Source organism: Lactuca sativa, chromosome 1, assembly GCF_002870075.4.
Source record: "Lactuca sativa cultivar Salinas chromosome 1, Lsat_Salinas_v11, whole genome shotgun sequence".
Taxonomy (NCBI): Eukaryota; Viridiplantae; Streptophyta; class Magnoliopsida; order Asterales; family Asteraceae; genus Lactuca; species Lactuca sativa.
Window position 1 is genome coordinate 31,710,327 of NC_056623.2, and position 16,108 is coordinate 31,726,434.

Below are 16,108 nucleotides of genomic sequence, written 5' to 3' on the forward strand. Positions count from 1 at the left end.
AGTCTAACACTCCAAATGGATTCACTTACTTAATGGGAGTCACTCACTTCCTATTTATAGGAAAGACTCAACCCATTTACACATACAAAGAGAAAAACCTAAAATACTACATCCAAGCATGACTTTGCACCCTAACATTCTCCCCCTCAAAGTTAGGATTGGATGTCCGACTTTAATCTCCAACGAGCTAGCGCGATCAAGACCAAACTCCCCCTCGAAGTAACATCGGTCTTCAAATCCGCAAATGAATATTCGACAAACCCGAGAAGCTTCGAATACCCATCATTCTCCACCTTTTTATAATAAAAAAATGATTATAAAACCCACTAAGGATGAGAAGCGCCCGAGGAATAGTCTTTACGATACTCCCCCTTGATGTGTACCAAAAATGAATCACCAAAAATCTTGCACGGAAAAACAATCACAAAAAAACCACAAAAAATTTCCAATTTATGAAAATTTTTGACTTTTTGGGTGAAAGTTGCAAGATTTTTCAAAATCCGGGTAGAAATTGTCACTTTTTGAAACTTGCAGGGACCCGTTGCGCCAAAAACAGTCAAATATGCGAAACTCTAGCCCATTTGCGAAACCGAGCATAAAGCGTAAATTCGCACAAACTGCAGGGACCAGAACTGGAAATTCTGCAATTTCTCAGCTTATATTTCCCATTTGCGAAGTTGGGTATAAACTGTCATTTCGTGAAAAGATCAGGGATGCAAACTGAAACTCTTTGTGTTCTTCCCCAAATCACCATATGCAGTGAAAGACTTCGCATGTTCCAGTCAATTTCTTCGCATTTTCATTCGCACACTTTTTGCATCTTTCACCCAGTATAACAAAATATGCGAACACAACACAATGATCTTCTTCAACCATTCGCATTTTCATTTTGTCATCTAATGCGAACATTATTCTTGAGACCCAGATGCGAACTTGACTTTGAGTTACTCATATGCGAATTCAATTGATTTTATATGCGAACCAAAAAATCATCAACCACACACTTGTCTCACCAAATGCGAAATCCAAGTGAACAACATAATCGATCCATAGATGCGAACTATTGGTCATCAATCGTTCAAACCTTCAACTTCATAACCAAGATCGATATGCGAACCCAAATTTAGGAAGCAGATGCGAATGGATGTTATCATAAGTCATAGATCATCACATCAAAAATTTCGATCGAACGACTCCAAAATTTTCGTTAATTGAAATCATCGATTCCAACATCAACTGTTCGTTCGTTAACGGATTCACTTTTCATCGATTACAATCCTTCGCTTTTTAGTGTAAACCATCTGTTCATTAGACCCATCAAAATAATCTGGCAGCAATCGACATTGAATTCCATTCACTATTCCAAAACCTTCAATCTCTAATAACGAACCCAAAATCAAACAAATCTCAAACAATCGAAACCATCGATTCAGAAATTGAACTTGCGAACTCACACTTTTTACTTCAATCGATTTCATCTTCCAGTTCATCAGTTCACCCCACAATCATCGACTTTGACTATTCTCATCCGAGTTTGACTTTTTGAAGTCAAAGATCAAAAACACAAAATCGACCATTCTATCAACAAATTTCAGATCAAAACTTGTTCAAACAACTGTTCTTCCCAACAATTTCAAAGTTCTTGACCAATTTTATCCAAATCAAATAACCAGTTTCCGATTTCATCACGTTGACTTGATCATAATCGATTTATGTGATTGAACACAACATATAGAATCGATTCACAAGTCCAACTCAACAACAAAACTAATCGAATGTTAGAGATGACGAAACCAAATCAAATCCATGAGAACAAGTTGAGCAAAAAAACAAGAACAAGATGTACAACTGATAAAGCGAGTATGAGAATGAAGAGTGATGAACTGCGACTGCGAATTAGAGTCAAAAGTATTTGTTTGGATTTTGGGCTTAAACAACATTATCGGGTCATACAAGAATAATTGGATTCAATAATGATGAATAGTAGTATCATATTCATTATCATGGATTGGGCATTGAATAACAAACTGACTGATGAACAGTAAACAATTGTTGTTTGGGATGAGTTTGATACAATGAACAACGATTTTATCAAAATTATATTTCAATGTGGGCTTACGAACAGTAACTTTTGGATGAACAGTGAATCAAAAAAAATTATGAGAATATGAATTTGATTTTTGATTTTGTTTGGGCTTGATCTAAACAAAAAATAATTGGATCAATCAATGAGGTTGAAACGGATTTGATCCAATGAGGCAAATCGATCAAAAATGAAAAACATAAAGTACGAATCAAAATCATGGATGTTTTGGAATCCATTTGAGAATTTGAGTTACCTTTTTCACGAATCGAGATTCATTTTCAACGAACGAATCAAATTTGGAAGATCTTGGTTCTTTTGTCGGAATGAGAAAATCTCCAAATCGAACATTGTACCACCCACCATGCGAGATGTACAACTCGTTCTTCGTGTTCTTCAACGATCCAAGAACATCTTCAAAAGAACCACCAACACATTTGGGTTTGGACTTCAAATTCAATGTAACCTTTGGAGATTGTTGCTTTGGAACCCAAATTTGCTTCACGGATTTCGGCTTCACAACATTTGACGATTTTTGTGAGTAAACCCGCTTATTCTTCCGATTCATCTTCTTCTTCTTTTTCTTTCTCATCTTTTTGCATCTTGAAGACTTGACTTCATGAACAAACCCACTTTTCACAACATCAACATTTTGAGTTTGAATCAAATCTTTTGGAGTTTGATATTTGTGATTTTCTTGGATCACCGGCTTCCGATAAGGAATCATTCCTTCAAACGAATCACAAGAACACAAAATATCATCAGTTTGAACTCCAATTGAGCAAAAAACTTTTTCATCTTGAGAATCAACTTGAACTCCTTTTTCTTGAACATCAAGAACATCACATTGAACTCCATTGTCAAGAACTTCAACTACCTTAAGAGCACGAAGATCATTTGGGTTTTCAACAAGAGAAACATATTTCTTATCGAACAAATATTTTTCTTCTCCAATCTTATCACTACTACGTGATATTATGGAACATGTAATATCAGCCAACCATTTGATCTCACAAAGTGGTTGGAATATCAAACTTCCATGATCATCCTTCAATCCTCCATAAGAAACCATAGTTCCCTAATATATCTTCTTGTTTAACACAAACCCATAATATTGATCTTTATTGACTTTGTATTTGATACCTTCAATGATCAAAATCCAAGAATTGTAAGGCAAATTCACCATGATCACAAAAACTTGAAGAATTCTAGAGAGAGAAAGTGATTTTGAATGGGTTTTCTAGAAAGAGAAAGTGATACAAACAAGTATTCTAGAGAGAGAAAGTTGAATTATGGATCAAATCAAAGAAAAATTCGACTTCAAGAACACAAAAACACTTTCAAAATGCGAAGATCCATGATCAAAAAATGAATCACCAAATCAAGAAAGCCATCAAGGATCAATTCTTGATCAAATCAAGAACACTCGCTCTGATACCAATTGTAGTGGTGTTGATTATGATGGCATGTGCGGAATTAGGAAAGATCTAGTGATTCATCATACAAATTCAAGAACACAAGGAGTAAATAAATCTTTGTAAGCTCTTATTAGATCTAGAAAGATTATACAAATGGGTTTGTACAAAGTTTCTCTCTCTAGTCTAACACTCCAAATGGATTCACTTACTTAATGGGAGTCACTCACTTCCTATTTATAGGAAAGATTCAACCCATTTACACATACAAAGAGGAAAGCCTAAAACACAACATCCAAGCATGACTTTGCACCCTAACATATTTTCGTCTGGGGTAGTTCGTAACTATTATGTAGCTAATTACCTACGGAATACCTACGGGCTTACTTCTGTCGCTATTCCATAGCTATTCTGTAGCTAATTATCAACAGAATACCTACGGATGTGCGTCCATCGTTATTCTGCAGCTATTTCTTTACTAATTTAGGGCATCCCATTCCATAGGAATTTCGTTGGTATTATGTAGCTAATTTACCTACGGAAATTTTTCGTTGTTATTTCCCTATAGCAAAACCCTTCTTTTCTAGCAGTGTCATGGTGATCTGGATGAAGGAAACACAAGGGTTCAACAATAATGGTTTTGGTTTACTAGTGAAGGATCACCTGGGTCGATATTGTAGGTCAACATATGGTTTGGAGCTTTGGCCAAAACTTGGGTATAGAAGTTTAGTAAAGGTTTCTGTTTCAAGATGGATAGAGGGTTGAACTTTCACCGATACAATATTTTCTTTCGAAATTAAATAAAAGTATGATCAACAAGGTGAATAATGTGGGTTTCTTGTAACTATAATGCTAATCTAGGGGCTATTATACAAATAATAAGAAAGTCAAAAATGGCTTTCATCTTTAAATATAATCAGTGGCAAATCTAGAACCAAAAACCATATGGTTCCTTATGAACCCTACGAGGGTTGTATGACTAATATATTTAAACATCTGTTCAATAGTTATAATAAAGTTCTTACAATTGAACCCTACGAGGTCTTATATCTTGAAACATATTCACAATTGCGTCATTACCAATACCTTTTAAAACATTTTTTCAATATACGGCACTAAACTATCACTCAAAAATTAATCACTCATTCTGTTGCGTATATCGGTCTTTATCAACTACATTGCTGAAAATGCGCGTTCCACACTTATTGTTGCTACGGGTAAGATCAATGCAAGTTTCACAAGAAGGTAAACCTTAGGATATATTATATGTTTCTTTTCTTCGACCATCTTTTTGGCAAGGTCTCCAATGCTCTTCAAATCAGTAAATCGTTCATCTTCTCGCACATCTTTAATATAATTTCCAAGTTCCACTTCAAGAACTCGAAGATCATATTATGTTGGAAACTCTTCGGGATAAAGTGTAGCCATTTTCATTATTTTTCTAAATCAAAGGCTTTGAAAGATTCACTTGGGCACAAACAAGCAATACAGAGAAGTAAATTTGTGTTTACTTCATTAAAGCGATTGTTCAACTCTTGAAGTTACATATCAATCACCTCCTTAAATACATCAACTTGATAATGATGCAAGTTGATAACGTTAAAAATATATATACACATATATATATTAATAACTAATGATATATCACAATAAATTTAAAAACCAAGGTGTTAGTTGGTAATAACAAACATTACTAACCTATGAACCTTTGCAATGACTGTATCCATTAAAATATTCATCTTCCAAATCCACGACTTTAACTTTGTTTTTAGCACAAAACAAAGTAACTTTCTCTAAAAGTGGGTCCCATCCTATATCTCTACTTTCTTGAATTGCTTTTTTTGATCTACTTAATTGATTCATAGCATTTATGATATCTTGGTCTTTTCTTTGTAGTATTGTATTCAAATGACCCGTCACTCCCAAGATATCGACCATAAAATGTAGACAAAACACAAAATCAAATGATTTTAACCACTTTAAGATGCAAATTACTTCAGCTCTACGATCACGATCACTATCAAATTCACTAATGTCTTCTAGTACATCACAAATGGAAGCATATATGGTTTGGATATTTAATAAGGATGCAAAATGAGAACCCCATCGAGTATCAGACGGTCGTTTAATACCAACTTCTTGATTTAAACCGGTACCACTCTGAAGCTCACCTAAAATAAACCACATAAGAAATGAATTAGGAGAATAAATATCATAAACAAATGAAAATAAACCACATAAAGAATACCTTCAGCCAATGCTGCCATAACTTTAACTGCTTGTTTTTTTCTTAACTTATCTCATCTTTTGTAAGAAGACCCAATAATATTTAACATTCGAGAAACCACATCAAAAAAATCATTAATCGTCGTGTGATTCTTTGCAACAAACACTAGGGCTAACTGTAATTGGTGAACAAAACAATGAACAAAGTGTGCATATTTTGTTTCATTCATAATCAAAGTCCTCAATCCACTGAATGCACCACTCATATTACTAGCACCATCATACCCTTGTCCTCTAATCCTACTAGGACTCAAATTCCATTTTGCAAGCACATCATAAATGGTAGCCTTTAGTGACAAAGCCGAAGTGTCATTAACATTTCTAAGGCCAACAAACATTTCTACAACTTCACCTTTTCTATTTACAAACCGCAAAACCAATGCCATTTATTCTTTACATGACACATCACGTGACTCGTCTACTAAAACTGTAAAAAAAAATCATTTCCAAGCTCTCCTATAATAACATTTAAAATTACATCTTAACATGCTTGCACAATATCTTTCTAAATTTCACCGCATTTCATTTGTGCATTTTTTGGGGCATTCTTTAACGCAATGCGATCTACAACATCACATCGATTGGCTAACCACTGTAGTAGTTCAAGAAAGTTACCTTTATTATCTGAGTCTTCTTTCTCGTTATGACCACGAAATGATAACCCTTGTCGGATTAGGAACCTAACACAATCAATTGAAGCATTCAAACACGTACGATATTCTTTTTCTTATAAAGTAGTTTGTTTCTCAAAAGCAGACGCAGTGGATTGTCTTTGGTTCATCAAACTTTGGCACTTTTGGACAACAATAGTGTGTGGAGTTCCTTCTTTGTGGTTATCTATTCCTGATTTCCTATTCCAAGCCTTGAATCCAGATTTCACAAAATGATCTGATCCACCTTGATTGGGTATACTTGATTTGAATAGATAACAACATAAACAAAATGCAGCATCCTGTTTTATACTATATTCTAACCAATATTTATTATCATCAAACCAAAATTGAATAAATCTTCGAGGTTTACCTCTAAAATCACGTGGTGGGAATTTATGATTTAGAGGTTGGAAATGCTCTTTTTGCAAGTATGGTCTTCTAATTTCATCTCTTTGGTTTACATGATAAAATTATATACTCGGTCGTTCAAACGGATCAACGGGTATTGAGTTTAAATCCGCCTTCATATACTTATGTTGTTGTTCGTCATCTTCTTTCTTTTTAAAAAACTTATGCAAAGACATTCTTAATTCTTGATTCTGAAATTGAATATTACAATAGTATCAAATTAATAACCATTATCAATATTTTGTTATCAAATACACAAATCATAAAATCATGACAATAACAACTTGACAATGTTCTCAAATTTCAAGTCTAAATAAATTCTGAAGTTGAATGAGTATTAATCAAATGTTAAGACTGTTAATCAACTAATCAAAACAAGAATTTTGATTAATTACGCTTATAAGTGGGTCATTTAGTTACTTCTTAATCAAATTAAATTCAAGTATTACTCTAAAATCTCTCATGATGTTTGCTTGTTTTTAATTCCACTGATCAATTCCGTTGCTAACGTGTTCTTCAAATCAATGAGACAATGAATTATGAATCAATCATTATCGTACAAAGTTAAAAAAAATAAAAAATTTGTTTTGGACCACAACTTGTGGTAGAGAATCATACAAATCAAATAATCAACAACAATAAATCAATCAAAATTTATACAAAGTTACAATTTACAAACCGGCTGTCAGTAGTTGATCACTTGGTTGATGTCGTTGGGCTCATTAACGGCTGGAGGGAGACGGTGGCAAACAGCTGGCGACTTGGCCGAACGGCGGTCGGCGAACGGAGCAGGTTAAAATCGGCGTCGATTTTTGATCAAGAAACAGTGCAGCACAGCAGCGAGGGCGAAGACGACGTTCCATTTCTATTTCCTTTCCTTTTTTTCAAAAATAATTGTAATAGGCTATTGATTAGTGAAAGTGGAATAAAATGTTGGGCTGTTAAATCTAAAATATATTGCTGATGATAAATTTTATTTTGCAAAAAATAATTAGGTAGGTCTTTTTATAAATGACTTCCATTTTCACAGCTTTTTGTATAGTAATAATAATAATAATAATAATAATAATAATAATAATAATAATAATAATAATAATCTAATCTAACTCTTCTAATAAATGAAACCTAAAAATGATCAATTTTTTAAAATGTTTCTTTGACACGTAGCATTTTTCGATGATTTTTATTATTTCTTTTTTTATGGTAACAATTCAAAATCAAATTTTGAAAATACAAAATCATATTCTAATAACATTATTGTGTTTATTTTGCTTAACAAATTAATTCATACCTACTTACAATCGACAATATTCTTTTTTTTTTTTTTTTGACATTCATTATTTTTTATCTATATAAAAATTTTAAATATATTGACCGTGGTTTCCACGGTTATTACCTAGTAAATAAATAAATCTACCTAGAAAGCAACATGAATCTAGTTTTTTGAAAGCACACTAATTTCGGCAACCAGTTTTTCAACATCTAGAAACGACGAACCATCAAGATCTGTCGCCATTTCCGCTATTTTCCTCCACTCCATTGCCTTGTTTCTCATCCTCCCCCCGCCTCCGCCCATTAACTCTCTCACAAGCTTCTCTACTTCATCCCTCTTCACGTCCCTCCCCATCTCCATCCCCACCTCCCATTCCTTGCACACTTGTCTGCAATTAGTCCGTTGGTCACCAGTGAACGGGCAGCATATCATTGGTACACCAGCAGACAAGCTCTCGATGACCGAACCCCACCCACCATGAGTCAAGAACCCACCAACTGAAGGGTGGTTCAACACCTCCTCCTGTGAACACCAGCTTCCTATAAACCCTCTTTCTTTAACCACTTCCTCCAGTTCTGCAGGCAAAACTGCACACTCCCCATCTACCAAATCATCCCTGATTATCCAAAGGAAATTGTGGTTACTGTTAACAAGTCCCCAACCTAATTCAAGCAAATCTTTTACAGACATTACTGCTAGACTTCCAAAGTTGACATACACCACAGAATTCGGTTCCTTCAAATGGAGCCATTGGAAACATTCGGGTTCTTCCTTCCATAAGCTATAACCATTGAAAGTCGAGCTTTTGGTTTCTTTTTCTGTTATCTGGTTCAAAAGTAATTGCAGTGGCCCAATGGTGTAGACATGTGGGAACATGGATTTGAACTCTTTGATGAGAGTTCTCTCTAATTCATCAAAAGTATGGATAATCATGTGTGAAATTTTATCAGCATCATGTGCGATTTGGACAATGAATTTTAAAGCCGAAGATTTTGGCCCTACGCCCCAGATATGTTCCGGTAGATCCCTTAAACGGATCTCTTTCATTCCGGGAATATCTATCAAGGTATCAAGATATCCATTTGTCAAACAACTCTCATCTGCAAAAACAATACAAGATGGATTAATTAAGAAAAGATGATGATTTTTATGGACTCGAAATCTAATTACCTGGAAGTGGGACAACTCCTTTCTCCGATAGAATTTTTGCCTGGTAAAACCCCATGAACCCGCAGGCAGCCATGGTCCAGAAAAGGATGATGGGGACACCGAGCTTCTCAGCAGCATAAGGGGTTTGAGCGAAAGTCATGAAAGCATCGGAGATTATACAAGTTACCGGAGTTTCAAGTCCGGCTACAATTTCAAGAAAGGGAGACAAGAAATTGGTCGTAAGGTACTTGGCGAGTTCAACGATGGTTTGAGTTGGATCATGATCGTCATCGTCAGAAGTGGAAGGGAGACCATCTGGAACCGTTTTGAATTGAAAACCAGGGACACCGTCAATATCATGAAACCCACCGTACTTGAGAAGGCGTTTGTGGTTGGAGTGGGTGTTGACGAAGGTTATGTGAAGGCCCTTGTGATGCAGTAGCCTTGCTAGTTTAAGCATACACTTGATGTGGCTTTGTGCTGGAAACGGTATGAACACCACATGATGAGGCTTTTGAGCAATTCTTGATACTCCTTCCATCTTTGTATGTGGAATGCCTGTTGACGAAGTCGAATGATTGTGGAGATCGCTATCACTTTATTGATTTCAAAGTAGATACGACAATCTTATTGAATAAGAGTGTGATTAAGTTTTTTTTTTTATTGAGCGGCGATACAATATTATTAGAAAAAAGAAAAAGAAGCCAGCAAGTAGCTGAACAAAAGAAGATAAACCAAGAAAATAAACACAGCAAGCACCAAACGAAAAGAAGTCTGAAACAAAAAGTAACACCTGCAGGCTGCCAACAAAAGTGAAGCGACTAACAGCAAACAGCTGAATAAAAGAAGATAAACCAAGAACCGTTATTAAGTTTAGTTTTTGTTTTACTTTTAGTTTTTTTTAAACTTTTTTTTGGAGATTTAACCATTCAAATTAAAATAATGTTTTATTTTCTGAAATTTCTATAAAATTATATGATAATTATGGAAGGTCTACACTTAGACCGGCTGACATTTTGGTCTTTAGATGGATAAGAGGGAAGCATGCGTGCGTGGATCTTACTGGGGTTTCTCCTCTCATTGGTTTGGGGAGCGGGGGTTACACAGCAGGGCATGCCGTTTTGAAAGTCGCTGCGTGCAAAGTGATAAAGCACGGGAATGCATGTATAGAAAATCAACATGTGTTTATACCTTTTGTATTCGATACATTTAGGTTTCTTACACCAGAGGCGGTGGAACTCCTCAATAGAGTCCAACGGATCATGCATTCTAATGTCATATCTCCTAGATCCACAAATGTTGTTTTCAAAAGAATTGGTTTTGCCATCCAGAAAGGGCTAGCGGCGCAGTTTGTTGCCTGTTTGCCTTCAATCGATATGTATTGAACTAAAATGTATTTTATGTGTATGTATGTCACTACCAAGATGACAAATGAAAATTCAAAATAACATGAAATAACTATGAACTTGTTTATTAACGAGGGAAATTTGGTTTGTATAACGTTTTTTTAAAGTAATTACAATCTTTTATGCGTTTGATTGCTATGTAATGAAATTTGTTTTATATTTGGTTTACATATTTGTCAAAAATATTGGAAGATAACTTATATAATATGACCAAAATATGATTTTATTAATTTTATGTAAATTACTATTTGTTTTAATAAAATGATAAAACTCTCATTAATTAAACTTTTATGGTCTTACTCACTCAAACATATGTGGAGGTAGGGGTAAGATAGGGTGAGCGGCATTGACTTGTTACCGTTGGTGTGGTTGTTGGTGTGGTTGTGTACATATGTTTTTACTTGTTGTTGTGTGTGAAGGTGTTGTGGCGATTAAGGGAGTCGAGTGCGAGGTAGGGCTTATATGATCATCTAGGTGGAGATTATGAGTTTCTTGTGACTATAATATTAAATCTAGGAGGCTATTGTATAAATAATAGGAAAGTGAAAAAAGATTTTGACATTTAGAATGAGTTACATTTTCATTTATTTTTGTTTCCTTTATATACAATGCACAGCCATCAAAGATGAAGATTTTGTTCATTGATTCCTATTTATTTCTTAACAATATTTTCTTATTATTTATTGTTTGCTTCACTTATTTGCCTCAATTTTAACATATATATATATATATATATATATATATATATATATATATATATATATATATATATATATATATATATATTATCATATTTGTTCATACGAAGTAAGAGCATCCATAATAATGAGTTTAATGAAAGAATTGAATGATATGACAAATATAGTTGTCATTCAATAGATAAAACTTTGTGATCAAGATGTTAAATTGTTATTCAATGGATTTGCAGTTCAATGGTCATTCGAACTCTCTAATTGAAAACCAAAAATAACTGAAGAAAAAATTTTAGTGAAATGTATGGAATGTAGAATGATAAGGAGACAATCCTTTGAACTCTACGAAGTTCAGTGCACTATGGATATCCTTAGAAAACGTCCCCTCTACCCCCTTAAATGAATCTAGTTTTTTGAAAACACACCAATTTCGGTAACCAGTTTTTCAATATCCAAAAACGACGAACCGTCAAGATCTGTCGCCATTTTTGCCATTTTCCTCCACTCCATTGCCTTGTTTCTCATCCTCCCTCCACCTCTGCCCATTAACTCCCTCACAAGATTCTCTACTTCATCCCTCTTCACCTCCCTCCCCATCTCCATCCCCACCTCCCATTCCTTGCACACTTGTCTGCAATTAGTCCGTTGGTCACCTGTGAACGGGCAGCATATCATTGGTACGCCAGCAGACAAGCTCTCGATGACCGAACCCCACCCACCATGAGTCAAGAACCCACCAACCGAAGGGTGGTTCAACACCTCCTCCTGTGAACACCAGCTTCCTATAAACCCTCTTTCTTTAACCACTTCTTCCAGTTCTGCAGGCAAAACTGCACACCCCCCATCAACCAAATCATCCCTGATTATCCAAAGAAAATAGTGATTACTGTTAACAAGTCCCCAACCTAATTCAAGCAAATCTTTTACAGACATTACAGCGAGGCTTCCAAAGTTGACATACACCACAGAATTCGGTTCCTTCAAATGGAGCCACCGGAAACATTCGGGTTCTTCCTTCCATATGCTATAACCATTGAAAGTCGAGCTCTTGGTTTCTTTTTCTGTCATCTGGTCCAAAAGTAACTCCAATGGCCCAATGGTGTAGACGTGAGGAAACATGGATTTAATCTCTTGGATAAGAGTGCTCTCTAATTCATCAAAAGTATGGATAATCATGTGTGAAATTTTATCAGCTTCATGTGCGATTTGCACCATGAATTTTAAAGCCGAAGATTTTGGACCTACCCCCCAGATATGTTCAGGTAGATCCCTTAAACGGATCTCTTTCATTCCCGGAACATCTATCAAGGTATCAACATATCCATTTGTCAAACAACTATCATCTGTCAAAAATAATACAAGATAGATTAATTAGAAGTGGCAAAGGAAAAGATGATAACTGTGTATGGACTAGAAATGTAACCTTTAAGTGGGACAACTCCTTTCTCCGTTAGAACTTTTGACTGGTAAAACCCCATGAACCCACTGGCAGCCATGGTCCAGAAAAGGATGATGGGGACTCCGAGCTTCTCAGCAGCAGAAGGAGTTTGAGTGAAAGTCATGAAGCCATCGGAGATTATACAAGTGACCGGAGTTTCAAGTCCGGCTACAATTTCAAGAAAGGCATCCAAGAAATTGATCGTAAGGTAGGCGGAGAGTTCAACGAGGGTTTGAGTTGGATCATGATCGTCGTCAGAAGTGGAAGAGAGACCATCTGGAACCGTTTTGAACTGAAAACCAGGAACACCGTCAAGATCATGAAACCCACCGTACTTGAGAAGGCGTTTGTGATTGGACTGGGTGTTGACGAATGTTATGTGGAGGCCCCTGTGGTGCAGAATCCTGGCTAGTTTGAGCATACACTTGATGTGGCTTTGTGCTGGCAACGGTATGAACACCACATGAGGTTTCTGAGCAATTCTGGGTACTGCTTCCATCTTTGTGTTGCATATAGAGGCAAGTGGAATTTAGTGTGCCACAGAATGTCGAATGCCTATTGACAAAGTCGAATGATTGTGGAGATCATTATCACTTTATTGATTTCAAATCAGATATGACAATCATTCAAATTAAAATATTGTTTTATTTTCTGAAATTTTTTATTTTTCTAAAATTGTATGATGATTATTAAATTTTATGAATGTACAAACTTTGTTTACATCTTTTTTTTTCATGAACTTGGTTATTAATAAGGGGAAATTCCAGAAAAAACACAAGAATTTGTATTCATATATGCTACGAAATCTACAACATGAACTTTCTACAATCTGAGGGAATAGTCATCGGTGGCATCGATCAACAATTTTGCCGGAACATTGTTTTTGTCTATGCTTATTTAGCAATTGTTGGCACTTAGCTGTCTATATCTGAATCGTATACATAACACTAATCGAATATCCACAATCGTTACATTATAAGTTTATTATACTTAGGTAATTAAGCACATGTTTTCACCTTTAAATATTCAAATCAATAACTCAAACACCAAAAGCACAAAAAACCATGTCCAAACAAGATTATCGATGCCACCAATGCCTACATTAAGTTTCTCCTAATGACACGTATATTAATATAACACCTTTCAGGCTTTCATAGCACCCAAAAACACACGGTAACTCCCCGCAGCTAGAGATGGACCCAGAGTCCAGAATTGATGAGAAGAAGCCTCATGTGTTGTTTATACCATTTCCAGCACAAAGCCACATCAAGTGTATGCTCAAACTAGCAAGACTTCTGCACCACAAGGGTCTTCACATAACCTTTGTCAACACCGAGTCAAGCCACAACCGCCTTCTCAAGTACGGTGGGTTGCATGGTCTAGACACGGCTCCTGGTTTTCAGTTCAAAACGGTTCCAGATGGCCTCCCTTCTGATGATGACACTGAACTAAATCAAACAGCAGAGGCAGAGCGACTCTTCGTGTACCTTTCGACCAATTTCTTGGGTTCCTTTCTTGATCTTGTAGCTCGACTTGAAAGTCCACCAACTTGTATTATCTCAGATGGTTTCATGACTTTCACAGACACTGTTAATGCTACTGCTGAAAAGCTCAAGATCCCGATCATCCTTTACTGGACCCTTGCAGCTTGTGGATTCATGGCCTATTACCAGACTAAAGTTCTGACTGACAAGGGACTTCTCCCGCTTAAAGGTTAATTACTATCCAAGTAATTTAATCCCTGAATTATCAATTAAAGCTTAGATATTGTTTGGTATATGGCGTAATCGGAAAAGGAATTGCATGTTGATTCCATTCCATCCAACTAAATATGTCCATGATGTTCATGAAAATCCTATTTGACGATCAATTGTATATGTCTTCTTTATGCAGATGAAAGTTATTTGAATAACGGGTACATTGATACCCTTATAGATTGGATTCCGGGAATGGAAGGAGTCCGTTTTAGGGATCTACCCAAACATATGTTAGCCACAAGCGCCGATGATCCTGCATATAATTATCTGTTGGAATCAGCTAGGACAGCCGATAAAGTTTCACACGTGATCCTCCATACTTTCGACGAATTAGAAGCTACTCTTGTCAAAGAACTTAAATCAATATTTCCACGAATCTACACAGTTGGACCTCTACAGTTACTTTTGAACCAGACCAACCAGACTAAAAGCTCAAGTTTTAATGGCTATAGCTTGTGGAATGAAGAACCCGAGTGCATCGAGTGGCTCGAGTCGAAGGAACCAAACTCTGTGTTGTATGTCAACTTTGGAAGTTTAGCAGTAATGTCTCTACAAGAGTTACTAGAATTAGGTTGGGGACTTGTTAATAGCAACCATTATTTTCTTTGGATAATCAGGACTGATATGGTTGACGGGGGATCAGCAATTCTACCATTGGAATTTGAGGACGCTGTTAAAACGAGAGGTTTTATTGCAAATTGGTGTTCACAAGAAGAGGTCCTGAACCACCCTTCGGTTGGTGGGTTTTTGACTCACGGTGGTTGGGGTTCGGTGATCGAGAGCCTGTCAGCCGGTGTGCCGATGTTATGTTGGCCAGTTTCTCATGACCAAATGGTTAACTGTCGGCAAATGTGCCAGAATTGGGGGGTCGGAATGGAGATCGAGAGGAATTCAAAGAGAGATGAAGTTGAGAAGCTTGTAAAGGCGTTAATGGAGGGAATTGAGGGTAAGAGAATGAGAAAGAAGGCCATGGAGTGGAAGAAAATGGCGGAAATCGCTACAGATTGTAATGGATGTTCATCTTTGAATATCGAAGATCTTGTTAATGAAATCACAAACATGTCAACAAACTAGATACCCAATATTTGTTTACGATTCCACATGTGTAAGTGTGTATCAAATAAACAGAGAAGAAACTAGACTTAATTTGCATTTGTTACACATGATATTTAGGAAAGGATTGGATTAAATTGGACTCGATAAGATTTATAGGCTATCATCGATGATGAGTGTGATGACATTCACGCCTTTCACATATATGATAGATGCTGAGTCTGTTTCCATCAAAAAAAAAAGTTTACAATTTTTGTTTAATTGACACCGGTTTTGGATCCGCTCCTATTTATGCAAACTAATGTCCAATCTTGTCATGTTAGGCGTTAATGATGCTCTGCATAGAGGAACAAAAGGAAAGGGCTAAGGGCTAACCGCTTTGTATCTAACTGATTTTTGGTTGAAAATAGGAAGTGTCAAAAATAAGATAATATTCTCCATTAGCATACAAATTTCATTTGAGTTTTGAAATGTCACGTTGAAGATCCTACATGG

The 16,108-nt window shown here is 36.0% G+C and overlaps 4 protein-coding genes across 4 annotated transcripts; 1 reads left to right on the forward strand and 3 right to left on the reverse strand.

The window, feature by feature from the left end:
• Positions 1-5,196: 5,196 nt before the first annotated feature.
• Positions 5,197-5,765, reverse strand: LOC111913592 (uncharacterized). The gene is made up of 2 exons (XM_023909319.1): positions 5,747-5,765; positions 5,197-5,669 (listed from the first exon to the last, which is right to left on the reverse strand). Exons 1-2 carry the CDS (start codon positions 5,763-5,765, stop codon positions 5,197-5,199), a joined length of 492 nt encoding a protein of 163 aa, XP_023765087.1.
• Positions 5,766-8,086: 2,321 nt separating this feature from the next.
• Positions 8,087-10,075, reverse strand: LOC111913498 (UDP-glycosyltransferase 85C1). Its single transcript, XM_023909202.3, has 2 exons — positions 9,289-10,075; positions 8,087-9,218 (listed from the first exon to the last, which is right to left on the reverse strand). Exons 1-2 carry the CDS (start codon positions 9,806-9,808, stop codon positions 8,281-8,283), a joined length of 1,458 nt encoding a protein of 485 aa, XP_023764970.1. The 5' UTR covers positions 9,809-10,075; the 3' UTR covers positions 8,087-8,280.
• Positions 10,076-11,516: 1,441 nt separating this feature from the next.
• On the reverse strand, positions 11,517-13,463 carry LOC111913500 (UDP-glycosyltransferase 85C1-like). Its single transcript, XM_023909203.3, has 2 exons — positions 12,789-13,463; positions 11,517-12,708 (listed from the first exon to the last, which is right to left on the reverse strand). The coding sequence occupies exons 1-2, from the start codon at positions 13,300-13,302 to the stop codon at positions 11,771-11,773; spliced, it is 1,452 nt and encodes a 483-aa protein (XP_023764971.1). The 5' UTR covers positions 13,303-13,463; the 3' UTR covers positions 11,517-11,770.
• A 102-nt stretch (positions 13,464-13,565) lies between these two features.
• LOC111913501 (UDP-glycosyltransferase 85C1) lies at positions 13,566-15,763 on the forward strand. The gene is made up of 2 exons (XM_023909204.3): positions 13,566-14,516; positions 14,697-15,763. Exons 1-2 carry the CDS (start codon positions 13,997-13,999, stop codon positions 15,632-15,634), a joined length of 1,458 nt encoding a protein of 485 aa, XP_023764972.1. The 5' UTR covers positions 13,566-13,996; the 3' UTR covers positions 15,635-15,763.
• Positions 15,764-16,108: the final 345 nt, after the last annotated feature.

Excerpts from the sequence above, each read along its gene's own strand:
- LOC111913501 (XM_023909204.3), top strand. The coding sequence starts at position 13,997 with ATGGACCCAGAGTCCAGAATTGATGAGAAGAAGCCTCATGTGTTGTTT. Across the intron at positions 14,517-14,696 it reads GGGACTTCTCCCGCTTAAAG|ATGAAAGTTATTTGAATAAC; the intron begins GTTAATTACTAT and ends TTCTTTATGCAG.
- LOC111913498 (XM_023909202.3), bottom strand. The coding sequence starts at position 9,808 with ATGGAAGGAGTATCAAGAATTGCTCAAAAGCCTCATCATGTGGTGTTC. Across the intron at positions 9,219-9,288 it reads AGGAGTTGTCCCACTTCCAG|ATGAGAGTTGTTTGACAAAT; the intron begins GTAATTAGATTT and ends TTGTTTTTGCAG.
- LOC111913500 (XM_023909203.3), bottom strand. The coding sequence starts at position 13,302 with ATGGAAGCAGTACCCAGAATTGCTCAGAAACCTCATGTGGTGTTCATA. Across the intron at positions 12,709-12,788 it reads AGGAGTTGTCCCACTTAAAG|ATGATAGTTGTTTGACAAAT; the intron begins GTTACATTTCTA and ends TATTTTTGACAG.